Genomic DNA, 27289 nt, shown 5'->3' on the forward strand with positions numbered 1-27289 from the left:
TCAGCATCTTGCTCAAGGATACTTCGACATGGTCAGTGAGGGTCGAACCAGCAACCCTTTGGTTGTTGACAGCCAAATCCAAGTACAAGTCAAGCAAAAACTTGGATGCTACACCACTACGTATTCCTCAGTTATACCCAGATACTTTTAAAACCAGGACATCTGTTTAAATTTGACATTCGAAAGTTCTAAGGCTGTTGTACTCCTTTTTTTGTGAAAGTGGTGGAATGATCCCTTTTAATCTTAATTGTCACTTTTCAAGCTAAAATGTCCAATAATCAAGAGTTCTGTATTTGCATTGATGAGATGTGTATTTATTTACGAATACAGTCAGTGGATACACCAGACAGACTCATCACACAGTTCTCTTTCACTTGTGCCCTAAACTCTTGACATGTTGTCTAAAGTCGTCGGTTCAATCTCAACCTATAAAATAACTGTGACGAGAAGAATGAATGTAGCATGTCACTACACAGGCTATGTTGGAAAAGAGGTAGGCTTAGCAAGCAGTACAAAAGATATGAGAAATGACATGCTTTGATGTTTCCGACTCCACAGTAATACCACTTTAATTGGCTTGTCAGGGATTACAGATTATGGCCAAGTTTGTAATTAAATAATAGAGCACAGTTCATGATCTCACCCCCTTATGAAAGTAGCTGCCATTTTAGAATTGAACTTGCAGAGAAGCCGCGTCACTCTTGATGTGCTACCCAACACTGAGTCATGAGAGAGAAGTAAATATCCTCCTGTTACAGTATGTGATTTTACAGCATTTTAGTGGCAGGGTGGTCTATACTGGGTCTAGCTTGTGCTTGGAGGGATGCTGCTACTAGACCCTCTAATGCATTCACAAAAATAAAGCCCTAAAGGCAAATCTGAAGAAGCCCTGACAGTATCCTCAAGCTCCAGTTACATTACACCATCAAATACAGTAGTTGACCTGCACATTGGGGAAAAACATTGTATTTTACAAGCAATCTTTATACATTTGGTCTCCTTTGAAATCCACAAAGCCGCACAGTTTTAATGAAATCCAGTCTGTTTTCCAGTATAACAAATTTAGCAAAGATATAAAAGCATCTTCGCTAACCACAGTGGTTTGTCGAACAACGGCCAAATGTTTGCTACATCTAGGAATCGATAAATTAAAAGTGTACGCTGCCTTTCAAGTACTCTCAAATAGGTGTACTGAGCTCACAAATGTGTCTGTTCTCACTTGCGTCACTTCTTTGTGACTCCAGAATGCAGGAAGAGCCAGCCATGTACATTTAGCTTGAAGCTAATGATGACTAGCAGCTAACAACTGCAAAACTTAAAAAAAAAAGAAGTCCTTTTTACAAACTCCCAATTGCATTGTCCAATATAATCCACTTCCTGATCCAGCCAGATGCTCAGTAATCCACCAATATTTTTGCTTTGAGCTCAAAACAAAAAAACTCTAACCCTTCCTGTTCTGTTTTGTTAGCTTAAAAAAAAAGAAAAGAAAAGAAAAGCTAATGAGTGTTAAAATGGCAATTTAAAGTAAGTACGTAGTAAACCAGACGATACGCTTGAGAGTCTGCAAACCGACATTGATGAGCAGCTTCTCTGTTGTTAGCCATCAGCCTTCGTTAGCTTCAAGCTGAAAATACGCGGTAGGCTGTTCCTGAATCGTTTAGTCACAAAGAAGTGACGCAGGACGGAGAAAAACTACTTCTTCATGAGCTCTAGATACCGAATTGTGAGTACTTGGAAGGCAAAATACCTTTTTTAGGTGAAGTATCGCTTTAACATTACTGAATAGCTTGTAAAATTATGCAAAAATATCTGGCATAACATGAAATAACAAAACTATAAATACTTGTGAAACGTGTTTTTGTAACAGAGAACCAGCTGGATTGAATTTGTTGCTGGCTGAAAACAAGAAGTAACCTGTTTTCCTTTAACGCAAGCCCTCAGTTTGCCTTGCGGTCAGCTCTTGTGCTATGATGAATGACGGTTTGCGAGTTGGGCTGAGAGTTTGTTTAATGCTTTGCTGCTTTGAGTCTCTGTTTGGTTCCCTCACCTTCGCTGACCAAATGGAAAATCCCCCACCCCCACCCCCCTACATGGATCTTTCCATTCTGTTACTAAGGCAGCTGGATCAATGCCATGGCAACCTGGACTGGTTCGATGTTGAGAGAGGCCGAGTGTGTGGCTGCTGTTCTCCACACCTCACTTCTGTCAGGGACCAGATGTCTTGGGCAGGTCTTGGTTTTCAGCCAAGTGGAGCTTCTGTCTGAACATGGACTCGTCAAGGGTTCGCACAGAAGAAATGACAAGCTCTGCTAATTCAGTGTTAGCGCCTGGTAATTATGTGATTCCATTCCATTCGAATAAAAGGATACATGGAGGTGCTGAGCTCCTCCAGCTGCAGGAAAGAGACAGTTGGATGAGAGGTGTTGAAAGTAGCAGCAGCCAGGAATAGAAAGTGATGCAGTAGTACAAAGTACTTATCACTCAGTATGATCTTATTACGTAACAGTCTGCCTGAGTCCAGTCAATTTGAATTCAGCAGACATCGTCTCACTACAAAGTCCACAAATACTCAACTTTATCCATCGAGGGAGAGACACATTCACAGCCCATCTGCTCCTGAGCTCTGCAGCAGAATCCTCAAGCGCAACCAGTGAGCAAATACCCCTAGCATCAGTTTCTGTGAGGAGCCCAGGGCCTTTTCTCACCTCCCTCACACAGAGTGCAGCGATTTCCACAGTGGGCATACCAGCCGCGGGCGTGGAGCCGCACAACACACTAACAATAGAAACTCCAGGCATGCACGGAATTGCTAGCTGTGCTGGGTGATGGTTAACGGTTGAACATACGACACACACGGTTGTTTTCATATCATTTTTCTTACAGGAGGGAGCAGAATCTTTTTCGATCGCATTTTACTGCCCTGATTAGTTCATGACTTTACATCCCAGCCACCTAATCATTTATTAGGATAATTGTGTTTTAGATGAGGTGAAGAACGAATTCCCTCCAGCTTCAATAAAGAAACACTAAGTGACCGGAATCCAGAGTGCGGAATAACTTGGAAGACGCGGCCTCCTGTGCAGGGTTCGAAAAAATGTTGCTTGGAAATTCCTTATTAAGTTTAGGATTGTGTGGAAAAATCCTTACTTTTAAGACATAAATCTTTGCTCACACATAATGTGTCATTCACCTTTCCGTATTTAAAAAAAAAAATTTTTTTTGGTTGCCTCCTGGTGTCAAAATACGCAAGAATTTAACCTTCGTGATCGGTTCATCAGCAGGTAAAATATACGGTTGCTGTGCATATAAACGTTCTTACTTTATTTTTGTAAACACATTGATAGGAGTCTGTTTGTTATATGTTAGTGGTAAATGTCCCGATTAGAACATACTCTGCTCTCCTGATACTGAGTATTTTTGCTATTATTGGTACTTTAAATGACTCCGTAATGTGCAGATGTCAGAGTTGCGTTTCGCTGTCTCCACATCGTCAGATTCAACGAGCGTCACTCTGCTTCTGAGGACCGACAAGTCCAGCCAGACTGGACTTCAGGCGGACTGTTCAGTGGTTCCTAGACGCTTTAGGCAAGTAAAAGATCATATCTGAAAATGCTGATTAAAAATGCATGCAAGTTATGGCGTGGCAGAAACTCTAAACTCTGATACTGCGTCTTTCCTTCAAGCATTTTAGCAGGACGGTGCAGGGCTGCTGTCTGTTCTCACATTGCAGAGCAGGTGCTCCAGGTTGTGGTCGGAGGCACACTTCCTCTGGTCCTCTGAAAGCTCCTCCACGTGGCTGTCGAGGCTGAAGTGCAGCCGAGCGAGCTTCTCTTGCATCTCCCTCACGTGCTCCAGCTGCTCGAAGGAACACACCTTACCTAGAACACACATTAAACCAGACATCTGCGGGTTTTCTAGGCTACGCTGTACTACTCTCTACTATTCAGGGGAGGTTGCAGCAAAGTCACCAGCATTTCCATGGCAGCGGATGAGTAAAAATAGCGCCGCAGTTATTTGATTCCAGTCTCTTTTGTGTAACAAGGCCACTTTTTCAACCGCTTTTATTTTCAGCCTGTAACAGAATATTCCCTCAGCAGCAGGTCGGGCAGAGGTTATCTTACCGAAAGCCTGTAGTTTGCCTGAGTGGAAGTCATTGAGGAGGTTTAAGAGCCCTCCCTCCATCTCTCTCACATCCGAGACATCTGTGAGGAAGGAGTGCTGCAGGGGGGAAGACTGGACTACCTTACTGGGCCCTGCTGGCTGGGGGGCCCTGGGCTTCTCCTTGTGGGGTCTGACACATGAAGACGCGCACACAGACACACACGCATAAAGAGACAAAAAACATCACGTGAAACCTCCTGTTGCATTTAACGGACAAATTCTAGAAAAGAAAATCCAACTTTTAAAGTCTTACTTTACCCCCCAAAAAAAGTATATTTTGCCTTCGAGCACTCAAAACAAATGAGCTCATACAAAGGTTTTTCACCACTGTGTCATTTTTTTGTTGTTGTTGTCATGTTTTATTGGAGTTGGTGGCCATGGCGTGCAATTAGCTTTGACCTAAAAATAACACAAGTGGCTCTCTGCATTCTGGAGTCACAAAGTAGTGATGCAGCCTTGAAAAAAACATCTTTGTAATCTCAAAACAGCCGTTTGGAGGTACCTGAAAGGTAAAATACACACTCTTGGGCTGAAGTACTAAATTAATCTTCTCAGCTCACAAGTACAAAGTAGCTTCTATACCAGCCTCACCCATTTGTTATCATTTTCAAAACAAATTCTGATTGTCTGAGGTACCGGGGGGGGGGGGAGCGTAATATTTTTCTGGTTATGCGCAAAATTAAAAAAGATACAGCAGCTGATGTTAAAGAGGATTTTGCTGTTCCTGCAACGCACTGACCTGGTGATCTTTGGTGGAGCTACGACAGCTGTGAAGACCTCTTTGGGCTGTCCTGGTGCACCTATAGACCTTTTGTACTTGCCTCTGTTCTTAGGGGAGGGGGGCTGCGGCAGGCCGAGAGAGAAGGTGGCACTTTTGCTGGCAGGCAGGACGGAGAGCTTGCGTGGGTTGATGGGCGGCGGAGGAGGCTGAGGGAGGGACACCTTTGGGCTCCGTTTCTTGCGTTTATCTTCCATTATGTACTGATTGTCCCTCTGGGGTTAAGATGAAGGGGGTGGGGGGCTGCCTTGCTGACGGTCTGGATATCCTGAAACGACAGAGGTAGAAAGTTGAGAAGCAGCAGTTTTCGCCTCCTGCAGAGGAGGGAGGGCTCTGTGAAAGATTGCAACTGTGCCAAAATGGGTGCTGCAGCTACGGATTCCAGAACCATTTTGTGAAACTTTCATTACTTTAACAGCATCCCTCCCACCGCGCACCTGCAACGCCACGACTAAATCAACAGTGGCAGAGGGCAGGATTACTGCATCTTAATAGCGTTAGAAAAGAGGCGTTATGATTGCACCCACAGGACAGATCGGAATGGAAGCCAGCTGTGTAACTTTTTACCTTCCCTAAAAAAAAACTGGAAAAAACTGGAAAAGTTGAGCGAAATGCAGCAACGTGCATCAATGATTTTTGTACATTTTACATGCTAGACTGTAAGATCTTACTGTAATATAAAGGATGTTCTAAGCTACACAGGGAAGAAACAACAACTACTTACGACTTTCATGACTACACTGAAGGAAGACACGCAGTTTGATTGCACTGCTGCCCCGAGAGGCCTCACATGACCTCTCCTGTCACGTCCATCAGTTCCTAATGGCTGAGTGAGAAAAATCAATATACTTCATTCTTACTGGTGCGTCTAAATGTTCTAAAGGTCTCATCAGAACCGGCACACTGGAACTCTGGCCTTTTGTTCCAACAACAACTGACAACAGAGGTTTCCCCTCAGAGCTGTACTGGCAATAACGCGCCAGTGAGGTCGGAAACAAAGTCAGAGATTAAAGTCAAACCCCCGGGATCAAAGTAAGAACTCTAGAGTTACCATGTAGGGATTGAAGAACCCCCCCCCCCACACACACACACACACACACACACACCACCACCACCACCACCACCACCAGTAACGTCATCACACTGCAAACAGAGAATAACACAAGAATCAAGTCAGAACTCTCAGATCAAATTCAAGAGACTGAGGCACCAAACGCAATTTTAATGTGCACAAATTTATACTTTAATCTCAGCATTAAGGCTGTGACCTCACAGTGACATGAAAGGGATCATCCAATCACAATAAACATGCACCCCCCCCTCCCCCTCCCCCTCCCCCGGGGAGACCGTGATTCGTGGTCTTCTTACCCCATAAAAGATCATTAAAGATTAACTTCACAAACGACTTGCATCGATTGAAGTTTCTGTTTTGGTTCCGGTGCTCCGGTGATGCTGCCCCCGGACCACCGCATCAGCAGAGCGGCTGTTTGTTCATCGTTGCTGCCCGCTATTATTAGACTAAGTGACCACATCGATGCTTTTACGACCTCGGCAGCGGGCCTGAACAACACTCGACCCCACTACAGTAGATGGAAACCAGTGTAATAATCGCCGTTATCTCCCCGACAGGCGGCGATCCAAAGATGGCCACTGGACACTCCGGCTCCAAAACACCAACTTTACACGCTGGGACCAGTCTCGGGTGGGATCTTCCCTCGCCCTAGGAGCTCTAATTGAAGGGCGTTATTACGATACGAGTTCTCGGGGGATTCAATTGAAGGGTTACGAAAGAAAAAATAATAAAAGGAGAAACAAACGAAACAGATTCGCGGCTGCCGGAGATGACACAAATAAGACTCACCGAATCAATCACGCACCGGGGAGCGACAATCTGCCAGGCGCAGCGTCACATTTCTCCGGACGAGGTTCTAAAGGGTTGGGAGCATCGTAACGGGACTAACCTTCGGGGGGGAGGAGAGCGTTCATCATCGCGACGCTCCAGAGTGAATGAGAGCTGGGAGCGCGGCAGCGATGCACCAGGCTCGTGCGCAGCTGTCCTCTTTATCGCTCTTAAAGGGCCAGTGCGCCCAACACCCCCGTAAGCCCTGAATTTTGTCTGACAGGTTCAATGAGCAAGACGCTACTTGTTCCCGCTATTGTTTTTGTTTTGTTTTTCCTTCTCATCCCCCGTAACGCTAACGTGCCACATGGTGACGCCGTTGCTCCCAGTCACCATGACGCTGGCACCTCCCTCTCTCACTCACAGGGGTTGTTTTGTACTTCGGTTTGTACCAGTATACTTTATTATCAATAAAGAAAAAAAAATGAATAGAGGCCTTATGGTGAAAGATACAAAACAATCTTTAAAAAAATGTTTTGTTTTCCTGTATGTGATGTAAAAACTCCTTCCCTTTTTTTTTTTAAAATTCAGAATTGAAGCAGAGTGAAACTTTATCCAAGATGTCAATTTGCTTTGAGTAGAAAAAAATTGAAAAAATATCAAGAAGCAGTGACAGTTGGACACAATCTATCCGGCCTGAAGATGCACGGAGACGGAGTATTCACCAGACTCGCAGCGTTCAGGTAGTGCTGACTCCCAAGTTTACCTTTACAAACACCAAGCCTTTCGGTTGTGTGAATCATCGGAGTTGGTAAATCCTGTGCAGCGGCAACAACATGGCTCAGTTTTAATTACATTTGTGCTTACCCATCTTTACTCTTATCACTTTTATTTTTTTTAACTGCAAAAACTTTTTTAATAAAAGCCAGGCAGCTGGAATTACTGTCCTCTTCCATAATTTGTTGCCTTAGGAGAATTGTGGGATCCATTAATGGGGCACTCACTCTTGGGATTACAAGTAAGGATTCTCACCGGGTGCTCCAATTCTAACCGTTTCTAAGAGCAGTCTCACAACAGTCCCCCCATCTTACTGAAAGGTCAGTAGCTACTAAACTGCAGCACTCCTTTAGTGCCGCAACCCATTGGTGCAGTGTCACAAATGATCCCAGAGTTACAGGGAATGTTAGTGCACCTTCCTCGGAGGCGGACAGACAGGAACGCTCACCTGTTAAGTGCTGACGTAATAATCACAGGGCACGCAAAGATTTGAAGTAATACAAAAATATTTCTTTTTATTATGGCAGATCAGAACAAAACATGAAACAAAATGCGGTTGTAGAAAAAATACAGAGCTCTTAAGCATGCTTGTCTTGTTCCAAAGTGAATGTGACCAATAATAACTTAGATCTAACTCACTTTCTGGTCTGAGGAGCTGTTGGAGTATGAGTACGCCTTTCCTAAGACTATTCGGTCTCTTAAAAGCATAAAGAAGGCGTAGTAGTTGCTGAAGAGGATCAAAGCCAGCGATATCGTCTGATGCCATTTTTCTGAGCATATCAATGAGTAGAGCTGGTAGAATATCATGGCGCCTTCCAGGATGATGAGAATGTTCAATATTCGTAAAGGCTTGTTGAAAAAGAACTAGGGGGTAGAAGAAGACAGGAGCAGTCAGTTGTCAGTCCGTGCAAATCAATCAAACTCATATTCAGCACGTCTGCTACTACGTTCACTGGCTATATTTGGAGGAAGGTGTTGACATGAGATGCCACTTGAACATTTCATCCTATATTCCTGTTTGCACGCTGGAGAGCAAAGTCTGACAAAGAACTGAAAATGTGCATCCAACGTGACATCACTGCGTTGCTCATTTTGGGGGTTTTCTTGGTAACAACGCCGGCGACTGTGCTTAGAGCCACGTTTCTAACACACCAAAGAAAGTGGACCGAGCGTCCCAAAGCAGTTTGACTGTCATAGGCGTTGCAAAAATGCTGCAAAAATTGTGGTTACACTGAACTGAGCAATTAAGGTGAACTCGTCCATAACGCAATTCAATACGGCAACCAAGACGGGAACGCTCAACGTTTGAGTGCGAATATTTCTCAGTCCGACTATGACTTTATTCAGCTAAAGGTAGTCAGCAGCTTCTGATTCAGAGTATTGCTTTTTAATCCAGTTGATATCAAAAATTCCCCTCTGTATCAACATAGTCTTGGTGGCCAGCTGACTTGCTCATCAAGAAATACTCACATAGAAGCGATAATGGGACACGTCTGATGGTACTGCGACGTTGTAGTGGCCCATGGCTTTGTAGACGTTCTTATTATGTTTGACCAGGACTCCCTGAGGCCACATGTACTCTTCTGTCCATCTGAGTGAAGCGGAAACAGAGCGAGGTGAGGATCTGCCTCAAGTGACTCCATCTACTCGTTTTTTTTCCCCCCTCCGGAAACACCCTACTCATTTCCTTCACCTGATGCTAGTAGTGAGCTGTAGTAGAGAGTACGTACATGTGCTGGAGAACATTGGAGCAGAGAGCAGGGTCTACTTTCTGCCAGCAGCCGAGGTGAGCTGCAGCTTTGTGAAGCAGGTCGCAGTAGCGAGGTGGTAGTAAGTGCCTCATGAGGATGACCGAGGTGCTGACTGACACCAGGATGAAGAGCTCACAGGACCAGCGTTTGTCCACGTACTGAGTGCTCTGGGAAGACAGAGAGAGAAAAAAAAAGGGGAAAAAAGTGATATTTTCACTCCAAACTGAAGGAATCTCCTCCTATGATCCTCAGTGTGACAGCAGCCCCTCACCTTGACAAACCAGACAGGTACAAAGGCCACGTAGTAAGCACTCAGCATGGAGCTGACCAGCACCTCCTTCATCCTCCAGTTGAAGTCCATCTTCAGGTACTCCACCTCTTTGCGGATGAGGTCCGGGGAGAGGCAGCAAGCATGAGTGGGCATGACCTGAACCCCGTACAGCTGGCTGGTGTGCTGCTTCCACGTTTCCTTCAGCACCGTCAGGTAGTCCCTTCCCCTGCCGACACTTCCCACCTCCTTGGAGCCGATGCTGGCGATGGGTGAGAGTGGACCCGCTCGCCGGAAGTCGCAACTCAGCCGAAAGAATGGAATATACATCCCGAATCTGTGGGAGAAAAGGAGCATCGTGATTAGTTTTGTGGACCTTTGACACTGTGATGAGAGGAGCCAAACAAATGTCTGCAGCTTTGAGGGATGGTGAAAATACAAAAGCAGACATGTCAGCACAAACCACGTGAGACGGGAGCAAATTATGTAACACCGACGAGTGAAACTCTTCGTAACAGACCATATCAAAACACCTAAATTATCTGAAGGTGATTAAGGGGTTCAAAATCCATTGAACAAAGAGTGCGTGGAGGCGGAATGATTAGAACTCCCTTTTATTGTTCTCTGAAGACACTTACGGGTAGCAGAGGAAGAGCAGGCTGAGGACAGAATAGGTTCTGAAGAGATAAATGAGGGAGCGGCACAAACTCCAGCCTGTCAGCGTTAGCACAGCGAACCGAGCCATCACTAAAAAGATCGAATGAGGGAAGGAGAGTTTGCCACTCTGGGATGCCTGCAGGAGAGAGAAGGATTGGAAAGTACAGAAAGGGTCAGATGCATAAGAAGTGTCATAAAGCTTCAACTGCAACCACTGCAGAAGATGAACAAAGTATCACAAATATACAGGACAAACAGAACCCTTCAGACATAAAGAGACGTTTCCTGCGGCAGGCGAATCAGGACTGTTGATTTCCAGTATCTGTAGTCTTGTCCTTTAGATTCTTCCATCATAAACAACATGAGATGAGGGAATTCCAGTCATTTCATGTTACCATAATTCATGAAAACAATGTTAAAGATTATTATCTTAAAAAAAAACAACAAGAACAGAATTACAAATCTTACCTCTTTAACAATTGCTGCAATTAACCTCCTTGCAAGTATGATGATTGTGAACACTAGCATGTTATAATCGATCAGGTGAAAGTTCTGTAAAAAAAAAAAAAAAGAAGAAGAAGGGAAAAAAAAAGCAAGACAGTTTCAGGGTTATTGTTCTGACCACACACACACACACACACACACACACACACACACAGACACCAGCTGTATTATCAGATATGCAATTGCATGTTATTTAGGGCACGTTGATAATAGAATACTTTGACGAACCCAGGGTGTGCTGAGGGTGGTGCTGACGTGATCATCCGTCATCAGATGATCATGGAGTACTCACCAGTGACGTGTGTGAGGGAGGGTGGGATGGCGGGTACCACCATACAGTCTTGTAGATGTTGACGTAATGGACAAAGAGGGCGATCAGGTGGCAGAAGAAAAGATGGAGCTCAAAGAGCACGTTGCGATCCACAGACAACTCAGGGATCTTGCAGTGCTTCAGGGGAACCACAGTTTGAGCAGCCAGCGGGGGGCTGGACATGCATGTGCCCGTACCATTCCTGCAGATTAAGCCACAGCAAACACTTTATCATGAAGTCTTTTGTTTTGATGTGGGATTTCGGGTGTTAATATTTCTGCAGCAGTCCCTCCTGACCCAGACTAGATCTATTCCCAGCAGTGGGTTACCGGGCGTGCCTGAACCAGACTCACCTCGTGCGAGATCGCACCCCAGTTACTGGGGAGCTGGTTGAGTGGTTGCCATTGCTGACAGAGCCTGGTTCATTGCTTAGTGGGGGTCTACAGTACGTGGTACGGTTCGCCCCTCGCCTTCCACCAGCCATCACAGACACACCCACGGCTCACTCCTGCTGACTTCTTTCCTTCTTCTTGGACCTGTTTGCATTGAGAAAACTGGTCGGGCTCAGTGTGGCTGAGCTTGGTGCATTCAACTGACATTTAGAGGGATGAACACGATTGCCACTGCAAAATGACAATGCACAAATTTAATAAACGGCTGCAACCGAGGAGTGGTCAAAACAAACAGCGCACGTCGAGCTGAGCCATCTTGAAAACTACGTGCAGGTCAACGCAGATCTGATGGCTTGCTCTAAGTTTTCGCATTGACGTGCACTGCCTAACGGCTAGCGTTCAGTTAAAGTAGCCCCCCGCCGCCCAGCATCCCCCTAAATGTAAAGCAGATTTCGGCGGAAGCTGATATTACGAACTAGCCAAGGAAGCTACGTCAGTTGAGTTGAACACAAGTCAAATATCCCGAGGGGAGCCATTTCTGCTAGAGCCATGAGGCAGCCGACGACAACGCGGGGCTAAGCAATGAGGCACGGACCCCTGTCTGTCCGCCTAGACCATGCTTGATTAAATACAAAGATTGAGGCCTAAGCTAACAGTGCCTCTGTCTAGCTAGCTAGCTAGCTAGCTAGCTTAAGCCTCCATCCAACATATCAAACTGGCCAGACGAGAAAACGTGAGCTTACCAGTGGCAGCGTCTGCGGTACGTCTTAGACGCTGCTCTGCTGCATAGGCAGTCACTTAAACGCAATAGATTTTCAGAATATTTATTGGAATGCTGGCGTGTTTTTCATTGAATTCAACGGAGACACTCATTGTTGATGTGAAAGTGGCCGCTGAAAGACAGGGGCGAGTATGCGTGCGCGAGATGTGGGAGGAGAGACATTTAAAGGGACAGTGCGCCGATTGTTGGACAGGAAGTGAAGCCACGAAACTGAGAAAACAACAAGACCACGCTGATAAATAAATACACTAATAAATATACTCGCGTTTCAGACATTAATGACTTCATCTCGAAATTATGGGTAGCAATCCCCCTTTGTAGTTCATTATCAGGTTTGTCATCCTCATCTCCATATTTAAATTGAATTTATTACTCTGGCAAAAAAAAATAGTGTATGTGCACATTTGATGTAACCCATTTGAAGCAAAGTGAATAGTATAGTATTTTTATTCAACAATAGACCAGTGTTTGATTTTCCTCATAGAACCATATTGGTTCATCTTATTTCCTGTTTCCTTTTGTTATCATCAGCCTTTATTATATTGGTTTATCTGTGACACGTGCATTGTCGAAGGAAGTAAATGTATACAATAATGCATGTAGTAGATGTTGAGATATTCAGATCCTGTACTTCAATTTAAAAGCCAATGTTTCTACTCATGGACGTACGATCAAAGACACATTTTGTAATGATTAAAAGTCTCAATACAGAAGATGTCCCTTCGCCGTGAATGTTTTGCGTTTATATCGCCTGTACTGTGAAAAAATTAGTCCTGCATTTATTTCAAAGCAGTACTTCACTGTTGTAGTTGTACCTCATTGTCAACTTTTCATTTCAGACACAAGAACTGCTGTTTCCGCCATGAATCCATTGACTGCTCGGTGGTAAAATGATTGCAAATAGTGATAGAAATGCCATCCCTTTCCCAGGTAAGTGAGTTTACTACAGATCAAAGCTTAAAATTATGAAGTAAATTAAAACTGTAACAGCTGTTTAGTGGTGAAGGAAGCAGGTATAACCTTGTAAACTTCTAATTAGTTGATGCAGCTCCACAGCTGCATAATAACATGTTTGTGGACTTCAGAAATGTGCAGGTTTTGCTCCTCTTTAGCCAAAATGGATGAGGACTGTTGCAGTTACACAAACAGGTGGAAGTTATTTGCCTGTACAAAATTCGCAACTGTGACTTATTTAGTCATTACTACTTTATCACATCAAGATTATGTGCTTTTTTTTTTTTTGGCCAAGTCTGCTTTACAGCAGCTAAAGGAGAAGAAGAAGAATTCAAAAGCTGCTGTTAATTTCTGAAGAAAACACCTGCACGAGAGGACGTCGTTCCACAAATGCTGACGATATGTAGACATGCTAAAAACACATTTGATAAAAGCACAATTTACACAAAAAGATTTATTTTAAAAGCCACTTAGAGACGCACTGTGTAAAAAAATACTGTACATCTGTACATTCAAATTTAAAAAAGAAAAAATGAGGATTAAAAACGGAGTGATAAAAATCCTTGAGAGCGCACGTCTGACAAATCCCTCGAGTGATCGAAAAGCCTTCAGTATCAGAGCCACTGCAAAGCTTCTGCTCTACCCAGGGACATTCAATTGACCTGTTGAGAAAGAAAACATTGACATCAGAAGTCAAGATTTCCACGCGCATAAACACACACACACACACACACACACACACACACACTAAAGCAGTCATTTAGAATTCCACAAGATGGGAGCGCCAAAGCATCAACTGACCTTAAAAGGCAGAGGAAAACTGGTGTTGATTTTGTCACGTGCAACTGCACGTTTCTGACAACCTATGAAGAGAAAGATAAATGAGATATTTGGCCCACCACTGTCTGCATGCACACTCACACACACACACACACACACACAGGACTGCACATGCAAAACTAATATTATGCTAAAAAAATAAATAAAAAAATATCATGCAACTCAAGCTGAGGGGTTTTTGTCCACCAACGGGACGTTTTAACGCTTTCACCAACTAATTTTCATTCATCTACATTCTACAGAAATTATCAAGATGGAAAAAAGGTATTGAGTGAAATGAAAAGACCATTGATTTTTTTTTTTTTTGCTGTTGTTGTCTTATTTGAGCAAGAGTTGCATCACAACCATTTCTGATTGTTTTGTACGGCTTATTTTGCTCGGAATAAATACTGATAGCATATTTGGTAATTCAATTTTTTTCTTTTTTTTGGGGGGGGGGGTGTTTTGATGACTTGCATTACTTAACGCTTTGCACATAAAACAAAACAAAGATCTAACAAATGAGTGTTGGGTTAGTTTTACCTTCTTGTGGCGATCTTTAGGCTTTTAGAATCCTCTCCTCTGCGATTTTTGTTCTTTTATAAAAACCAGCCAGCATGACTTTGCATCAAAGTCAAGTAAGATCCCTGCAAGCTTGATTTGAAATACTGTTGAAATTCAGTTATTTCAAGTGGCTGAAGATACATTGCTCTCGAGAGTTTGAAGAGATACTAACTAAAGCTTGATGACAATACATGTTAATATCATTCAAGTCAAACATGTATTTGGCAGCACATTACCTCGTGGAATGATGAGCTTTATTTTTTTTTGTAGGTGACATTACAAGTGTAATTTAGAAATATTTAGAAAAACAGACGAAGAGAGGATGAGGTCATTGTCAAAACACTGCTTTGTTAATTTTTAAAAAAGAAAAAAATCAGGCTGACGTGTATACATACAGCTTATTCAGGGTTGAGGAACTGAGGAACACTTTCACAAACTGAAGGCATTCCTTTGGTACAACAAAGGCAAAATACCATATTTAGACTGATTAAAAAGAAACTAGAAACTTTATTGAAACAACGCACTGCAGAAAAACATTTTGGGAAATATTTAGAATCCTATTTAGCCAAAAGGTACACAAGCATGATGCATTTTGGAGACGGCACGGCTTAAAGCATACACAGTTGTCCTACGGTTATGTACAAAATATTGAATTGGCTGCAGCCTTCCTGACATAGAGGGAATTAAGCCTTTAAGCTTTACAAGAATTTGTGGGTCGTCAGGAGATGGTTTTGCAAGAATGGCATCAAAATATACAAATTGTAAAGGTGGCAAAAATAGATGGGGTTTTTTTTTCTTCCTCTTTGTCAAATGCATTTCAATGTTTGACAACATGTTGCAACTTCACAAAAGACTAGATTTGTATTGCAATGTAAACAACGATGAGACATTTTGTTTTTTGAATAAAGACAGCCCAGAGCTGTGTTTTAGTTTGCAACTAAATTTAAACTAGTTATGGTGAAGTTATTGAGACATTATGAGTAATTTATGTCCAGCCATGAAGGACTTTTAAAATGCAGCCTATGTGAGAAGAGTTTTGTCGCCACAGTCAACATTTTGTTAACAATAAACTGAAATAACCACCAAATAGCACTAAAATGTCACTGTTTCTTAGTTAGGGTTAAGTCACTAGGACCTTTACTGCCAACTACGGAACTGAAACAAACATTAAATGGACAGCTAAACAATGAAGAACCTTTTGCAGTCTATTTTTTTTCCTCTGGCCCTAATACATCCAACAAAATGTCTCTAAAAACAAAAAAATAAAACATAAAAAGGAGAGCAAACGAGAGGGAAATTACTTTTGAAAAGTTAAGCGAGTTACAATCGAAGACAGTTGCCATAGCAACTCTCTACCAGTAGCCGTTCAGTATCTTCCATATGGATGCTCTCTATAGGATCCCTTCGTCTGCCTGGAGGGAGCAGATTTGCCTCCGGCTCCAGAATTGGACCATGAATTCTCCCAATCCTCTTGACCTAAAAAAACAAAAACAAAAACCAAACAACAAAATAGGTAAAAAATAAAATACACATCAGTCTACAGTCAGGAGGTGCAATAATGGCTGTAAGAAGAAATTCAAATGTGTAATTTCATAGTTTTAAGAAAGAACAAATCTTACCATATTGCTCATATGAAGCTTCCTGGGCCTCTCCGTGTCCGTAGTCATAATATTCTGTGTCCCTGAGCAGAGATTATGAAGAGACATAAACACAGAGTCCTTCAAATGTAAGAAAAGTTGGTGATCGTTTTTGGAAAATTCAGTGGGACTTACGCAGGTGCACCTTGCTGATTATAATAACTATCATAGCCTTCGTAGACAGGTTCTGCATATGCATCATCATATGAGGGCTGGAAGGGAAACAAAACTGTCATGACAAAAAGAAACCAGGATTCAACTCTCAGAAAGCAGATCATTTAATAAGACCAGTGACCTACATAATCATCATAACCATCAGGTTTGGCTTGTGAACCTGAAGGGGGAACTTGGTGCTGCTGGTGAGACAGGGCTGAGGAGGGGAGCATCCTTGGTGCCCCTGATGCAGGGGGTCTAGAACGGGAAGAGGAGCCTCCTCTGTTGGGAGCAGAGGGTGGTCCTCCCCTACCAGATGGTGCACCCCTGGGAGCACTACCCCGTCCCGGTCCGCCTCGTGGAGCGCCACCACGCATTGCTCCGCGAGGACCCCCACGTGGCATCCCCCGCCCCCTGCAAAGGGTTAGACAGGTTGTTAAATGAGAACAGAACAAAAAACTGACAGAGGCACAACATCGTAATATATTAAAAGGTTTCAGATGAGTGAGCATCTCGCTAAAGGTCAGATGTCACATTCGCTGAGGAACCTACCTAGGTCCTCCAGCACCAGGTGGGCCACCTCTTCCCCTGCCAAGACCGCCGCGTCCCCTGCCTGAACCATCCTGAGATCCATTCAGGAAGTGGGGGTCCATGTATGGGTCCTGCTCACCAGGTTCCTACAGATAAACAGTCAGTAAGTAAAAACATATTTTTTCAGCACTATACGTTTCTCTAGAGTAATTAGGACACCAACCGGGATCAGGAACTTCTTGACCTCCTCCATGGCGTGAGCCATGCGCAGGTAGGCCTCTGGAATGGGTGCTGTCACCTCAATGAACACATGCAGCTCCATGGCCAGGTGAGCATATTTAGCCTCACCACCCTTCCTCAGCTCCTCCTCCTGGAAAACATGAATCAGAATTAAGCACATGCTCAATGTGGATAAGGGCTTAGACCCGCTGTACAACAGAGGCAAAGCAAACTTTCCCACAGGTACCTTATTCTTGTCCCTCATGGAACCTTTACCCAGAACCGAGATCTTTGCACCGGTCTCCTCTTGGAGCCTCTTGATAGTGCTGCCCTGTGGTCCCAAGAGCTTCCCAACAAAGTTCACCTGCAAGGAGAGAACAACATTAATCAGCCACGCAGAGCTCATTCCTGCTCCCCAGCCGAGTCCGCGATCGTCACCAGAGCTTCTCAACAACAGCAAAACCGCTGATGCAGGAACAAGCTGAGCACAGAACTGAACGCATGACTTCACTCTGGGACAAGTAAGCTGGCGGAAGAGACAGTTTCGGTCAGGTATGTCGGATTAAAAGAAACGCACACAACACAATTAAACCCAGCGTCGTGAAGAAGAAAGTTTCCCCGTCTCCCATCGGCCCCACACAGGCAACATTGAGACAATTTCAATGAAGGTCACTTATCTCTGACGGAGCAATGTCCAAATCTGTGCGGCAGAGCAAATACACTCCAACTACTCATTTGTGAACAATTTCCTTAAAAATAGCGAAAGCACAAATCTCATCACATATCCTTGCAAGACCATTCCAGACACCCTTGTTACATGGGCCCGTTTCACTGCATTTGTGCAATATTCCGACGCAGATAATTACATTTTTACAAGCACACATGCAGCTGGTGCGTTCTTTGTAAGCCATTTTAAACAGCGAAGCTGGGGAAGTACGAACCCTGGGGTACAGCTTGGTGGGGATGAGGACTCGCTCTTTAAGTTTGAGGTTCTTGGTGGCAAACAGGTCCAGATACGTCTCCTTCTCTGGTTCTTTCTTGGTTTCACCTTTCTGGATTCTTTCGATCTCTGTGGGCATGAAAAACACTTAGAAAACCTGGTGCACACACACACACGCACCTCAGGTGTTGAATTCTCTTAACATAGACATTAAATAGTCGCAACAATACATTTCCGATGCAATGACTTGAGCATATCAAGAAATGTAGGCTAACATCTGACTGTAGATTATTATTGTTTGGTTCAATTCTGACATAGATGCAAGATGGATTTAATTGTAAATCAGGCGCTACTGCTTCAATTAATAATTAATCAGAGGTGGACGGCCTTTTTTCTTACTACCTGTGCAATGAGAATGTGTCATTAGACTTGTGATCATGAACTGCCTCACCATGGTGGGATTATACACACCTGAACAAACTGAAACCAAATGTAATCGTGAAGATCTGCAGCCAAAAACCAACAACACGCTTGTTTGCAACTGGATATTGTAATGTAATCGTTTCCCACCATACGCAATGATTAAAAACAATAATAATAATAATAATAATAGTAATATAACTAACTAATCTTTATTAATCCTTTCATCTAACCGAACACAAACAAGTGATTTGTTTGTTTTTATAGGGGAAGAAAAAAAAACTTGCATGTACTTCGAAAAAACCATAACGGACGTTAACGTTATACTCCGACAACGTCGATGAAAACTCAAAGCAGATACGTGACCCCTTGAATGAAGTAACCTGGTGGTAACGATCAACACACAACCACGAGGGGTTGACCTACATCGCTACCACCACGTGTTTACTGCACCATTGTTCGGGGCCGTCTGCCGCTGAAGGCTTGGTTCGGGGGAGGGGGGCGAAAGTAGGCCTCAGGTCCCGCTAGCGGCGGCTAGTTAGCTCGTTGTCTCCGATCAGCTAAAACTAATCATACCGGGTGAACTCACCGGCAGTAATAAGTTTCATGGCGTGTGTGAATGATGAATCCAAGCTATCCTTTTCAGCCAGAAGCTCAGGGAGGTATTTAGTGTCTTCCATTTTGCTTTTCTTCTGTGCTGGACTCGGCTCTATGGCGGATTCAGATGTGCTCATAATGTGCTAACAGAACCGGATAGACAGACGAAGCCTCGGTCGCTTCGTTAGTTTCTCCTCCAACACGGGAAAACCAAAAAAATGCAGTTATAAAGAAAATCCCCCAAAATGAGTGGCAGAAGGTTCCCGATTCCGTCTCTCCTGCTCTCTTCAATGGACAAAGGAGAGATGGCGCAGCTGCATTTGATTGAAATTGGAGGCAAGACACAGGAGGAGGCAGTGACGTCACAGCCAGCGCTCCGCAAGGGGGAGACACGCGTTCCATTTCATGTAAAACAATAAATATGATGGAACATATGGAAGATTATGTATACATATACATATATACATATATATATATACACACATATATATATACATATATATATATATATATATGAAGTATTCTCTTATTTTGTTATTAATTGTAGTTTTTTTCTTTTCCTTCCTGTGACGTCCCAACTTGTATTTTTGTCTTATCAACGACTGCTTTGCATATTGTCGTAAATAAAGTCGTATTGTTTGGGTTCTTTAATGCAACTGAGAGCTTGAAAAATTGAGTCCAATGACGTCACTCACTAAATCTGACCAAAATTAACCCTTTAAGTTATAACTTGACATCATCTCTGCGTGCAGTTGGTAAATTCCACATCCATTTTTATTTGTCAGTTTATTTTTTCTTCTTAAATGACTTCTCAAAACCTTGCTAGGTTTGTTGTGATGGCTGTTACTAACCTGAGTGTATCCGTCGTACTGTGGAAGGCTGTTCTGTGTAACCCTTGGTTATGGTGTGTTAATTTAACTCAACTGTCCTTTCACTTCGTAATCCGTACGTTAAATTTATTCATGACTTTTTTTCCTTTCAATCACATACATATAATTAATTTATGCAATTAAAACTATTCCCTGCAGTATAATTCAGTACTGGAAAAGTCTTCCTCTAGTCAGAATGTGCCGTGCTGTTGTCTTCATCACCTAAAATGTTCCAGGTGAATTTATATTTCAGACTGTACCATCATTGGGGTGGTTACAGGTGAGTAGGTATGGCCCCCCTTTTATTTATTTTTTTAAACAGGTTATTATTTTCAGGTGAGACAACAATTCAGTTGTTCTCTTTGTCGGTTTTGGGTGTGCTCCACTTCACACAGACTGTATGAATTAATTAAAAATAGTACACTCTCATAAAAAAAATGTGTGCTCTTTTGTCCCTGAAGAGGTGGAACCACATGGCTCAGAGGTAGAGTGGCTGTCCAGCCACCGACCGGTCGCTGGTTCAATCCTCACTTCCCCTGGTGACCATGTCAAAGTATCGGTGAGCGAGATACTGAGCCCGAGTGCTCCTGATTGGCCCCTCGACCCTGAACGGATGAGTAGTATAAAAAAAAATGGATGGATGGAGGTGGAACCAACTTGTAAACATGGTTAATTGCACTTTCCTCCATTAATGACGACACCCACGCAGAATAGTCAGGTGGAATTTTTTTTATTTTTACACACTGATAACCATAGTAATGTCAAATAAAATTATTCAGATTCGTCAAAAAAAGTTCTTATAAGGTATCAACACAGTTTCAATGCTTTGTTAAATAATTTTTTTGAGTGTTTCAAGTAAAACATGGCTGGTAATCTGCAGTCATATATGTATAAAGCTCATTTTGTCATTTCCAACAATCCATACATAATGTCGGTAAATTCTTGTTGGCTTAATAAGTAAAACCCAATTCAGTTACCAGTGTCTTACATAAAAAGGGCCATTTAACCGGCCATGCAGGTTATTCCAGTCCCATTGAACCAGGATTGAGCGCTGCCTCCTGAGGTTTTATCAGATATCAATGATGGCAAAAATCTCTGGTTTTTCTTTATCGTGGATCTGCATGGCAGAGTATGTGATTGCCTTCACTTCTGTACCCTGGGAAGACAATGCAGTGCACAGAAGTTAGAGAAGACACTCTAAATTTATGTCGCTCCTACTTCTTATCATTCTAGACAAGTCAATAATGAGAAAAACTGAAGCAAGCTGTCATTTTATTTCTCTCCATGCAGCACTGTATTCTGACAAACTCCGGTGAGGTTCTTACCTGTGGATGCTTCGTCAGAGAGAATTCTTCACCCCACCTAATACGCAAGAGAAAAAAAATGAACATACGAGAAAGTAGATGTCTGGGACAGAGCAAAACTTGAAAAAAAAAAATCAACTGACTCGAGAGTTACCGTCAAAAACACAATGTACATATTGGAAAAAACATAATCAGGTGAGAGAGAGAAACAGTGGTCATATAACCAGAGCTTTTTAGGTGAAAGAACGATTTTCATTTTTTGGTTCGTACCATTTTCTATATTTCGAAACATGTCCTCTTTTTGTCGGACAACATAACATCATTCGCTTGAATCTTCATGTTATTATGAGGAGGTTGACAAACGTACCCGATGGAGCGAATCCTAAAGCGCCTTCTATCTATGGACAAAACTTTGACCTCCTGTCACAGGAATAAAAGAACAAAATTAATCGTGAAGCAGTCATGAAGAGTTCGTATCACAGGTGCATTTTATATATTAAAGCACATGTCAACATTGAGGGTTTAAAAAAAAGAAGAAGCTTATTTTACATTTCTAAAACATTTAGAGTAGCCAATTAATTATCTGTTATTTACCACACTGTTTTCTCATAAACAACTGGTGATGAGCAAAGAGGAGGACATCTGAGCAAAAAAGGGTTTTTCACAATAAGATACTCATATTACTCAGGCGGTGAATAGGCAAACTACACAAAAGGAGCTCAGCCCCAAATGAAAATATTGCTTTTTTTTGCTGTGACACTGACATATTTCATAAGTGACTTTTGATCAGCATACTCACCCTGGGAACAAAGAAAAGATCTGCACTAAACTTGTATAACCAGTCATCGAGGAAGTGGAAGAGCAGAGACTCCATGTCATCGCCTGTTGGGAAGGCAACAGTTACTGTCAGTTATTTTGTACCATCACGGCTGATAGAGTTGTACAGTTGAAGCTTTGGTGATTTGAGGTCTATCTCACCCTCTGACTCCACTTCAGATGTATCAATAGGTTCCACCGTCTCCGTGTCTGTCATGTAACCAAACATGCCCATGGCGCACTGCTCAAAGGCTTCTTCCAGAGAGTCTCCCCAAGAGTGGATTCTTACATGACAAGTTCATTAGGATAATCATTTTTGTTGGTAAGGCTGCGCAATTAATCGAAATTTGTCCATAATCACAATGTAGCCAACAGCAATATACCAATCACAGGAAGGTACAGTACTGGTTAAGAGCCAGCTGTGTGTTCATATATATATATATATATATATATATATATATATATATATATATATATATATATATATGACAGTGCAGTGCTGCAGAGATGTCCTCACACATTATTATCTAGACTAAAAACAAAACACACATTTGCCTGATAAAGATTCATCTGACATTTAAAACACACTTACTGAACATCTGCTGTATGATCCAAGTCTGCAACAAAATCACAGCAGCATGGCAGCACAATTAGAAAAAAGTTGATTTCCCACTTTTGCTGAAAGAAACTAAAGGTGAGACTATGTGACGTGTCACTTAGGTAAGAAAAACAATTGTGAATGGAAAAACTGGAAAAGGATAAGAACAAAATACAAGATTCTGACAACGGTTGTCAACTCAGTTTTCATTGTGCTAACACAGCAACAACATCATAACGTCATACTCACATTCATATTTCTTATTGATTGGAGGATATTTTGACTTTATAACTTTCTGTTGCTCTGTTAGGTCAAGCTGGCGGTCGTCCATTTCAGCGACAAGTTTGTTTAGTTTGCCATAAAAAGAACAAATCTGAACTTTAGCATATCCGTCTTGACAAGCCGTGACAACATGCTAACGGGGGGGAGGATCCGGATGTTGTAAGTGAAACGACTTCCTAGTCGACGCTGATTGGCTCGCCGTGTTCTATGGAGTTGGCGCCATTGCGAGCTTTCGTGCTGTCTCCCGAACGCTGCCCGCCGAAATACTCTTAACCTCAGTATTAGCTGTTCAACTACGGCAGAATGGCAGACAAAGACGGTAAGGAAGTTCCCTCCCCCGACTCGGTTGTTCGGAATTGTGTTTACGTTGTTCGCACAGACAGAAGCTGTGAGTCCGGATGGACCGGCGGTTGCTCGCGCGCTAGGCAGCATCTCCTTTCATTGTTACACACCAGCCTGCTAGCTTTTAGCTAGCTTTAGCTTCCAGGACACCGGCGAAACGGGGGTCTAAACGAAGTGGCGCGGGGTAACGTTCCGCCTCACGTGGGTTGTGTTTACCCAGCGGGCCCGTTGCGGCTCGTGTTCGTGTGCAGCTTAACGTAGCAAGGCGCAAGAACTCATCGGCCGACGTTGCCTGTGCGTTTGATTGAAAATTAACAGTTGAAAATAACAATCCTGTCTTCATGAGTGAAGGACGGAGATGCCGAAACCCTTCCGTTCCTGATGATTTGATAAGCGTTTTTATCCCTTTGAGAGAAGGGTTTATTTTAGTAAACGACTACTACAGTGTACCCCACCACAGTTCAACAATGTTGGAAAATACAGCCCCCAACATTAAATGAATTACTACGGTTCATAATCGCGAGGTGTTGCTGATTTGACTGATTCATGTGTTTTATCCAGATGTAAATCTACGTTTGTAGCTGCATTTAATGGTGTGCTATCATCACGGCAGACCAACATTTGTATCTTGGTTCTTGGCGGTTTTCCGTGCTTGTGATGGCTCTAGCTGAAGGTTGTGTATTAGAGCCACAAGTTGCATGACTTTGTTTTGTCGTTGTAACCAAGATTTTGTGTTCACTCTCTGAAAATATATTTGCAGCTGCATTTGACGATGCTGTGGAGGAAAGGGTGATCAATGAGGAGTACAAGATCTGGAAGAAGAACACTCCGTTCCTCTATGACCTGGTCATGACGCATGCCCTGGAGTGGCCCAGTCTCACCGCCCAGTGGCTGCCAGATGTCACCAGGTAAGTGGTAGGAGAGCTGCTGCACCAAAACATGCCAAGAGATTTTTTTTTTTAATGAAAGACCAAAAAAGTGTGTTTTTGTTTCTCTTCACAGACCAGAGGGGAAAGACTACAGTGTTCATAGACTAGTTCTGGGGACACACACATCTGATGAGCAGAATCACCTTGTGATCGCAAGCGTGCAGCTCCCAAATGACGACGCCCAGTTTGACGCCTCGCACTATGACAGTGAGAAAGGAGGTGAGAGATATGGATGGACATATTTGAAGATGTTGTTTCCCAGACTAAATGCATGAATCAGTGTGTTATGAATTGCTAAAATCAGGTGTCGTCATCAGTGCTACCATTTTATATTTAGTGTTCGGTTTTAGCTTTTTCAGTTCACTGCACTCGCGAGCAATTTTGTCAGGTTGTCACGAGCGAAGGGCCAATATCACTTTTTGCTGTCAGACACCAGAACCTTGAGTATCTGCAGATAGTGATGCATACCTGATTGTCCTTTTTTTCTACTCTGAAAATCTACTAAGTTTATAATGTTTTTGTAATGTTGAACTTTGCATCACTTACCAACTTATTAAAGTAAAAAGAAGCAAGGGTGAAACTCTTGTAAAAATGACCCAAGCAATAGCATAAGCACATTTTTGTTTGACGTTTGAACGCTCCTCTGCAATGCCATGTCATGTTTTTGTGGTGCATTGTTTCAGAGTTTGGAGGGTTTGGATCTGTAAGTGGAAAGATAGAGATCGAGATCAAAATTAACCATGAAGGAGAAGTGAACAGAGCCAGGTACATGCCTCAGAACCCCTGCATCATCGCCACCAAGACCCCCACCAGCGATGTGCTGGTGTTTGATTATACAAAGCATCCATCCAAGCCAGGTGGGAGTCACACCACATTCCACATTCTCAGATTAGAAGGTGCCCTTTTTGCATTTTTCGACAAGACGAATGTTGTGTTTTAATTGTAGACCCCTCAGGAGAATGCACCCCAGACCTCCGCTTGAGAGGGCACCAGAAAGAAGGCTACGGCCTCTCCTGGAATCCAAACCTAAGTGGCTGCCTCCTCAGTGCTTCTGATGACCATGTGGGTAACCTGTCACAGCGTTCCTTCTGTCCTGTCATAAATATGGCACTGTTTTAAAGCTTACCCATCTCTTCTTTAACAGACCATCTGCCTGTGGGACATCAGCACCGTGCCCAAGGAGGGAAAGATTGTGGACGCAAAGACCATCTTCACGGGCCACACTGCTGTGGTGGAGGACGTCTCCTGGCACCTGCTCCACGAGTCACTCTTTGGCTCTGTGGCTGATGACCAGAAACTCATGATGTGAGCCAGTTTTAACTTGACATCAGCAGCCGCTACTTTGGATACAAAGATGTTGTTTGGTGTCAACATTCTTTTTAACAATGGTGCTTTTGTCTATGCTTGGACAGCTGGGATACGCGGTCCAACAACACCTCCAAGCCCAGCCATGCTGTGGATGCCCACACTGCTGAGGTCAACTGCCTGTCCTTCAATCCCTACAGTGAGTTCATCCTGGCCACTGGCTCCGCAGATAAGGTGGGTTAATTCTCTGTACTCTAGTAACCCGGCACTCTGCTGTCCAAAGATCCATTCATGTTTTCTCTGAGTGAAAGATAACTCCTTTCATTGTAGACTGTGGCTCTGTGGGACCTGAGGAACCTGAAGCTGAAGCTGCACTCCTTCGAGTCTCACAAAGATGAGATCTTCCAGGTAAAAAAAATCCTTTGATTAGAAAATAAGCAACCATTATTTTGTGGGCTTCGCCCTTCCTTTTTGTACAAAGCTGTAGCAATGGGAAACTCCCCATACTCTGTTTCCACACATGATTGTGTTCAGTATCATTGTTATAAAACCAGAAAACATGAAGCACTTGAGCCCGTGTGAGGTCCATTCATTGCTGTGTGATGGCTCATCTCTTAACAACAGGTTCAGTGGTCTCCTCATAACGAGACCATCCTGGCCTCCAGCGGTACGGACAGACGGCTAAACGTGTGGGACCTCAGTAAGATCGGGGAGGAGCAGTCTCCTGAGGATGCCGAGGATGGTCCTCCCGAGCTGCTGGTGAGTTTTCACACAGTTGTGTAAATCTTGTGTCTGTTTGAAAATTGAAGGTCGTATAAATCCCACTGTCTTTGCTGCTGTTTAGTTCATCCATGGTGGACACACGGCAAAGATCTCCGACTTCTCTTGGAACCCCAATGAGCCCTGGGTCATCTGTTCGGTGTCGGAGGACAACATCATGCAAGTGTGGCAGATGGTAATGGCTTTCTTTGCCACGCGGTACCCGTCAGTTTTGTCTGTTGGCCCGTGAGACAAAATTTTAACTGGAAAACTGGAAATGTCAGAATTCGTAAATTGTGATTTACAAGCCTGGAGGAATTTTTAGAAAAATCATGGAAATTGAATCCACAGATTCTTGAATATGAAAGCATAATGCAGTTCACATAAGATCAGCTGAGGAAAATCTCTGTTGGTTTTACATTAATTTAATGTCATCCATGTTTATGCTGTATTAAACCGTCTTATTACTGTTAATAGCATTTTATTGTGGTAAATTTTGATGTGAATTTGAGCTTATTTTTCACGTGTCAACAGATGTTTCAGAGTCTGTGTGGCCCCCCCCCCCCCCCCCAAAATAGTTCCTCCAAGAAGTGGAAAAGTCAATGAAGTCTGTTTTTTAAAAGTTATAAAACTCTGTTTTTTATAAATTGAAAATTGTTTCTACAGGCGGAAAACATCTACAATGATGAGGACCCAGAAGGTGCAGCAGACTCGGAGGTCCAGGCATGAATCCAGCCCCCCCCCCCCCCCCCCTCTCTCTCTCTCTCTGTCTGACCTGCTCATTAAAAATGGATATATTTTCCAGTGCTGGTTGCATAGGCAGTCATGTCTTTTTAATATACATTTTTGGCAGCAGTGTTTTTGTAAAAAAAAAAAGAAAGAAAAAGAAATGATAAAATACTGCTTTGCCACCATGTTGTGACGTGTTAAAAATAAACCGGTCTGATTTTTAAGAAGTTTTTCAAACTCCCGGTCCTCAACTCTGACGTGATTAAACCATCAAAAGTGTCCGTTGTCATTCAGGTTTGCAGC

The 27289-nt window shown here is 43.1% G+C and overlaps 5 protein-coding genes across 8 annotated transcripts; 1 reads left to right on the plus strand and 4 right to left on the minus strand.

Annotated features, from left to right (window-relative positions):
* Positions 1-301: 301 nt before the first annotated feature.
* Positions 302-6968, minus strand: ccdc28b (coiled-coil domain containing 28B). Of its 3 annotated transcripts, none has more exons than XM_086183334.1 (6): positions 6801-6968; positions 4901-5207; positions 4122-4291; positions 3724-3878; positions 2370-2392; positions 302-2256 (listed from the first exon to the last, which is right to left on the minus strand). In XM_086183334.1, the coding sequence occupies exons 2-6, from the start codon at positions 5134-5136 to the stop codon at positions 2112-2114; spliced, it is 729 nt and encodes a 242-aa protein (XP_086039460.1). In that variant the 5' UTR covers positions 5137-5207; positions 6801-6968; the 3' UTR covers positions 302-2111. The 3 variants fall into 3 exon arrangements, with proteins under 3 accessions (XP_086039460.1, XP_086039462.1, XP_086039461.1); XM_086183336.1 differs by having other exon boundaries at positions 302-2260; XM_086183335.1 differs by having other exon boundaries at positions 6817-6957.
* Positions 6969-8051: 1083 nt separating this feature from the next.
* tmem39b (transmembrane protein 39B) lies at positions 8052-12364 on the minus strand. The gene is made up of 9 exons (XM_086182373.1): positions 12182-12364; positions 11400-11582; positions 11029-11248; positions 10701-10784; positions 10214-10368; positions 9579-9912; positions 9287-9474; positions 9027-9147; positions 8052-8420 (listed from the first exon to the last, which is right to left on the minus strand). Exons 2-9 carry the CDS (start codon positions 11528-11530, stop codon positions 8187-8189), a joined length of 1467 nt encoding a protein of 488 aa, XP_086038499.1. The 5' UTR covers positions 11531-11582; positions 12182-12364; the 3' UTR covers positions 8052-8186.
* Positions 12365-13622: 1258 nt separating this feature from the next.
* Positions 13623-19411, minus strand: khdrbs1a (KH domain containing, RNA binding, signal transduction associated 1a). 2 transcript variants are annotated; one of them, XR_015109836.1, is made up of 11 exons: positions 19046-19411; positions 18038-18165; positions 17344-17460; positions 17101-17247; positions 16899-17023; positions 16493-16760; positions 16329-16405; positions 16176-16237; positions 15858-16032; positions 13975-14036; positions 13623-13835 (listed from the first exon to the last, which is right to left on the minus strand). XR_015109836.1 is itself a non-coding variant. In XM_086183088.1 (9 exons), exons 1-9 carry the CDS (start codon positions 19188-19190, stop codon positions 15923-15925), a joined length of 1179 nt encoding a protein of 392 aa, XP_086039214.1. In that variant the 5' UTR covers positions 19191-19411; the 3' UTR covers positions 14794-15922. The 2 variants fall into 2 exon arrangements, 1 of the variants encoding a protein (XP_086039214.1); XM_086183088.1 differs by lacking the exons at positions 13623-13835; positions 13975-14036 and having other exon boundaries at positions 14794-16032.
* Positions 19412-20642: 1231 nt separating this feature from the next.
* On the minus strand, positions 20643-23089 carry tslig1 (tRNA splicing ligase complex subunit 1). The gene is made up of 7 exons (XM_086182667.1): positions 22890-23089; positions 22635-22659; positions 22205-22326; positions 22026-22108; positions 21594-21646; positions 21248-21284; positions 20643-21078 (listed from the first exon to the last, which is right to left on the minus strand). The coding sequence occupies exons 1-7, from the start codon at positions 22969-22971 to the stop codon at positions 20992-20994; spliced, it is 489 nt and encodes a 162-aa protein (XP_086038793.1). The 5' UTR covers positions 22972-23089; the 3' UTR covers positions 20643-20991.
* On the plus strand, positions 23088-27262 carry LOC147246749 (histone-binding protein RBBP4). Its single transcript, XM_086182665.1, has 11 exons — positions 23088-23241; positions 24025-24172; positions 24267-24412; positions 24877-25050; positions 25140-25255; positions 25338-25498; positions 25606-25732; positions 25829-25906; positions 26123-26257; positions 26343-26453; positions 26924-27262. The coding sequence occupies exons 1-11, from the start codon at positions 23226-23228 to the stop codon at positions 26984-26986; spliced, it is 1275 nt and encodes a 424-aa protein (XP_086038791.1). The 5' UTR covers positions 23088-23225; the 3' UTR covers positions 26987-27262.
* The last annotated feature ends 27 nt before the right edge of the window (positions 27263-27289 follow it).

This window comes from Aulostomus chinensis, chromosome 17 (genome assembly GCF_037954235.1).
Source record: "Aulostomus chinensis isolate RoL2024-O1b breed Wild chromosome 17, RoL_Achi_v1.0, whole genome shotgun sequence".
NCBI lineage: Eukaryota > Metazoa > Chordata > Actinopteri > Syngnathiformes > Aulostomidae > Aulostomus > Aulostomus chinensis.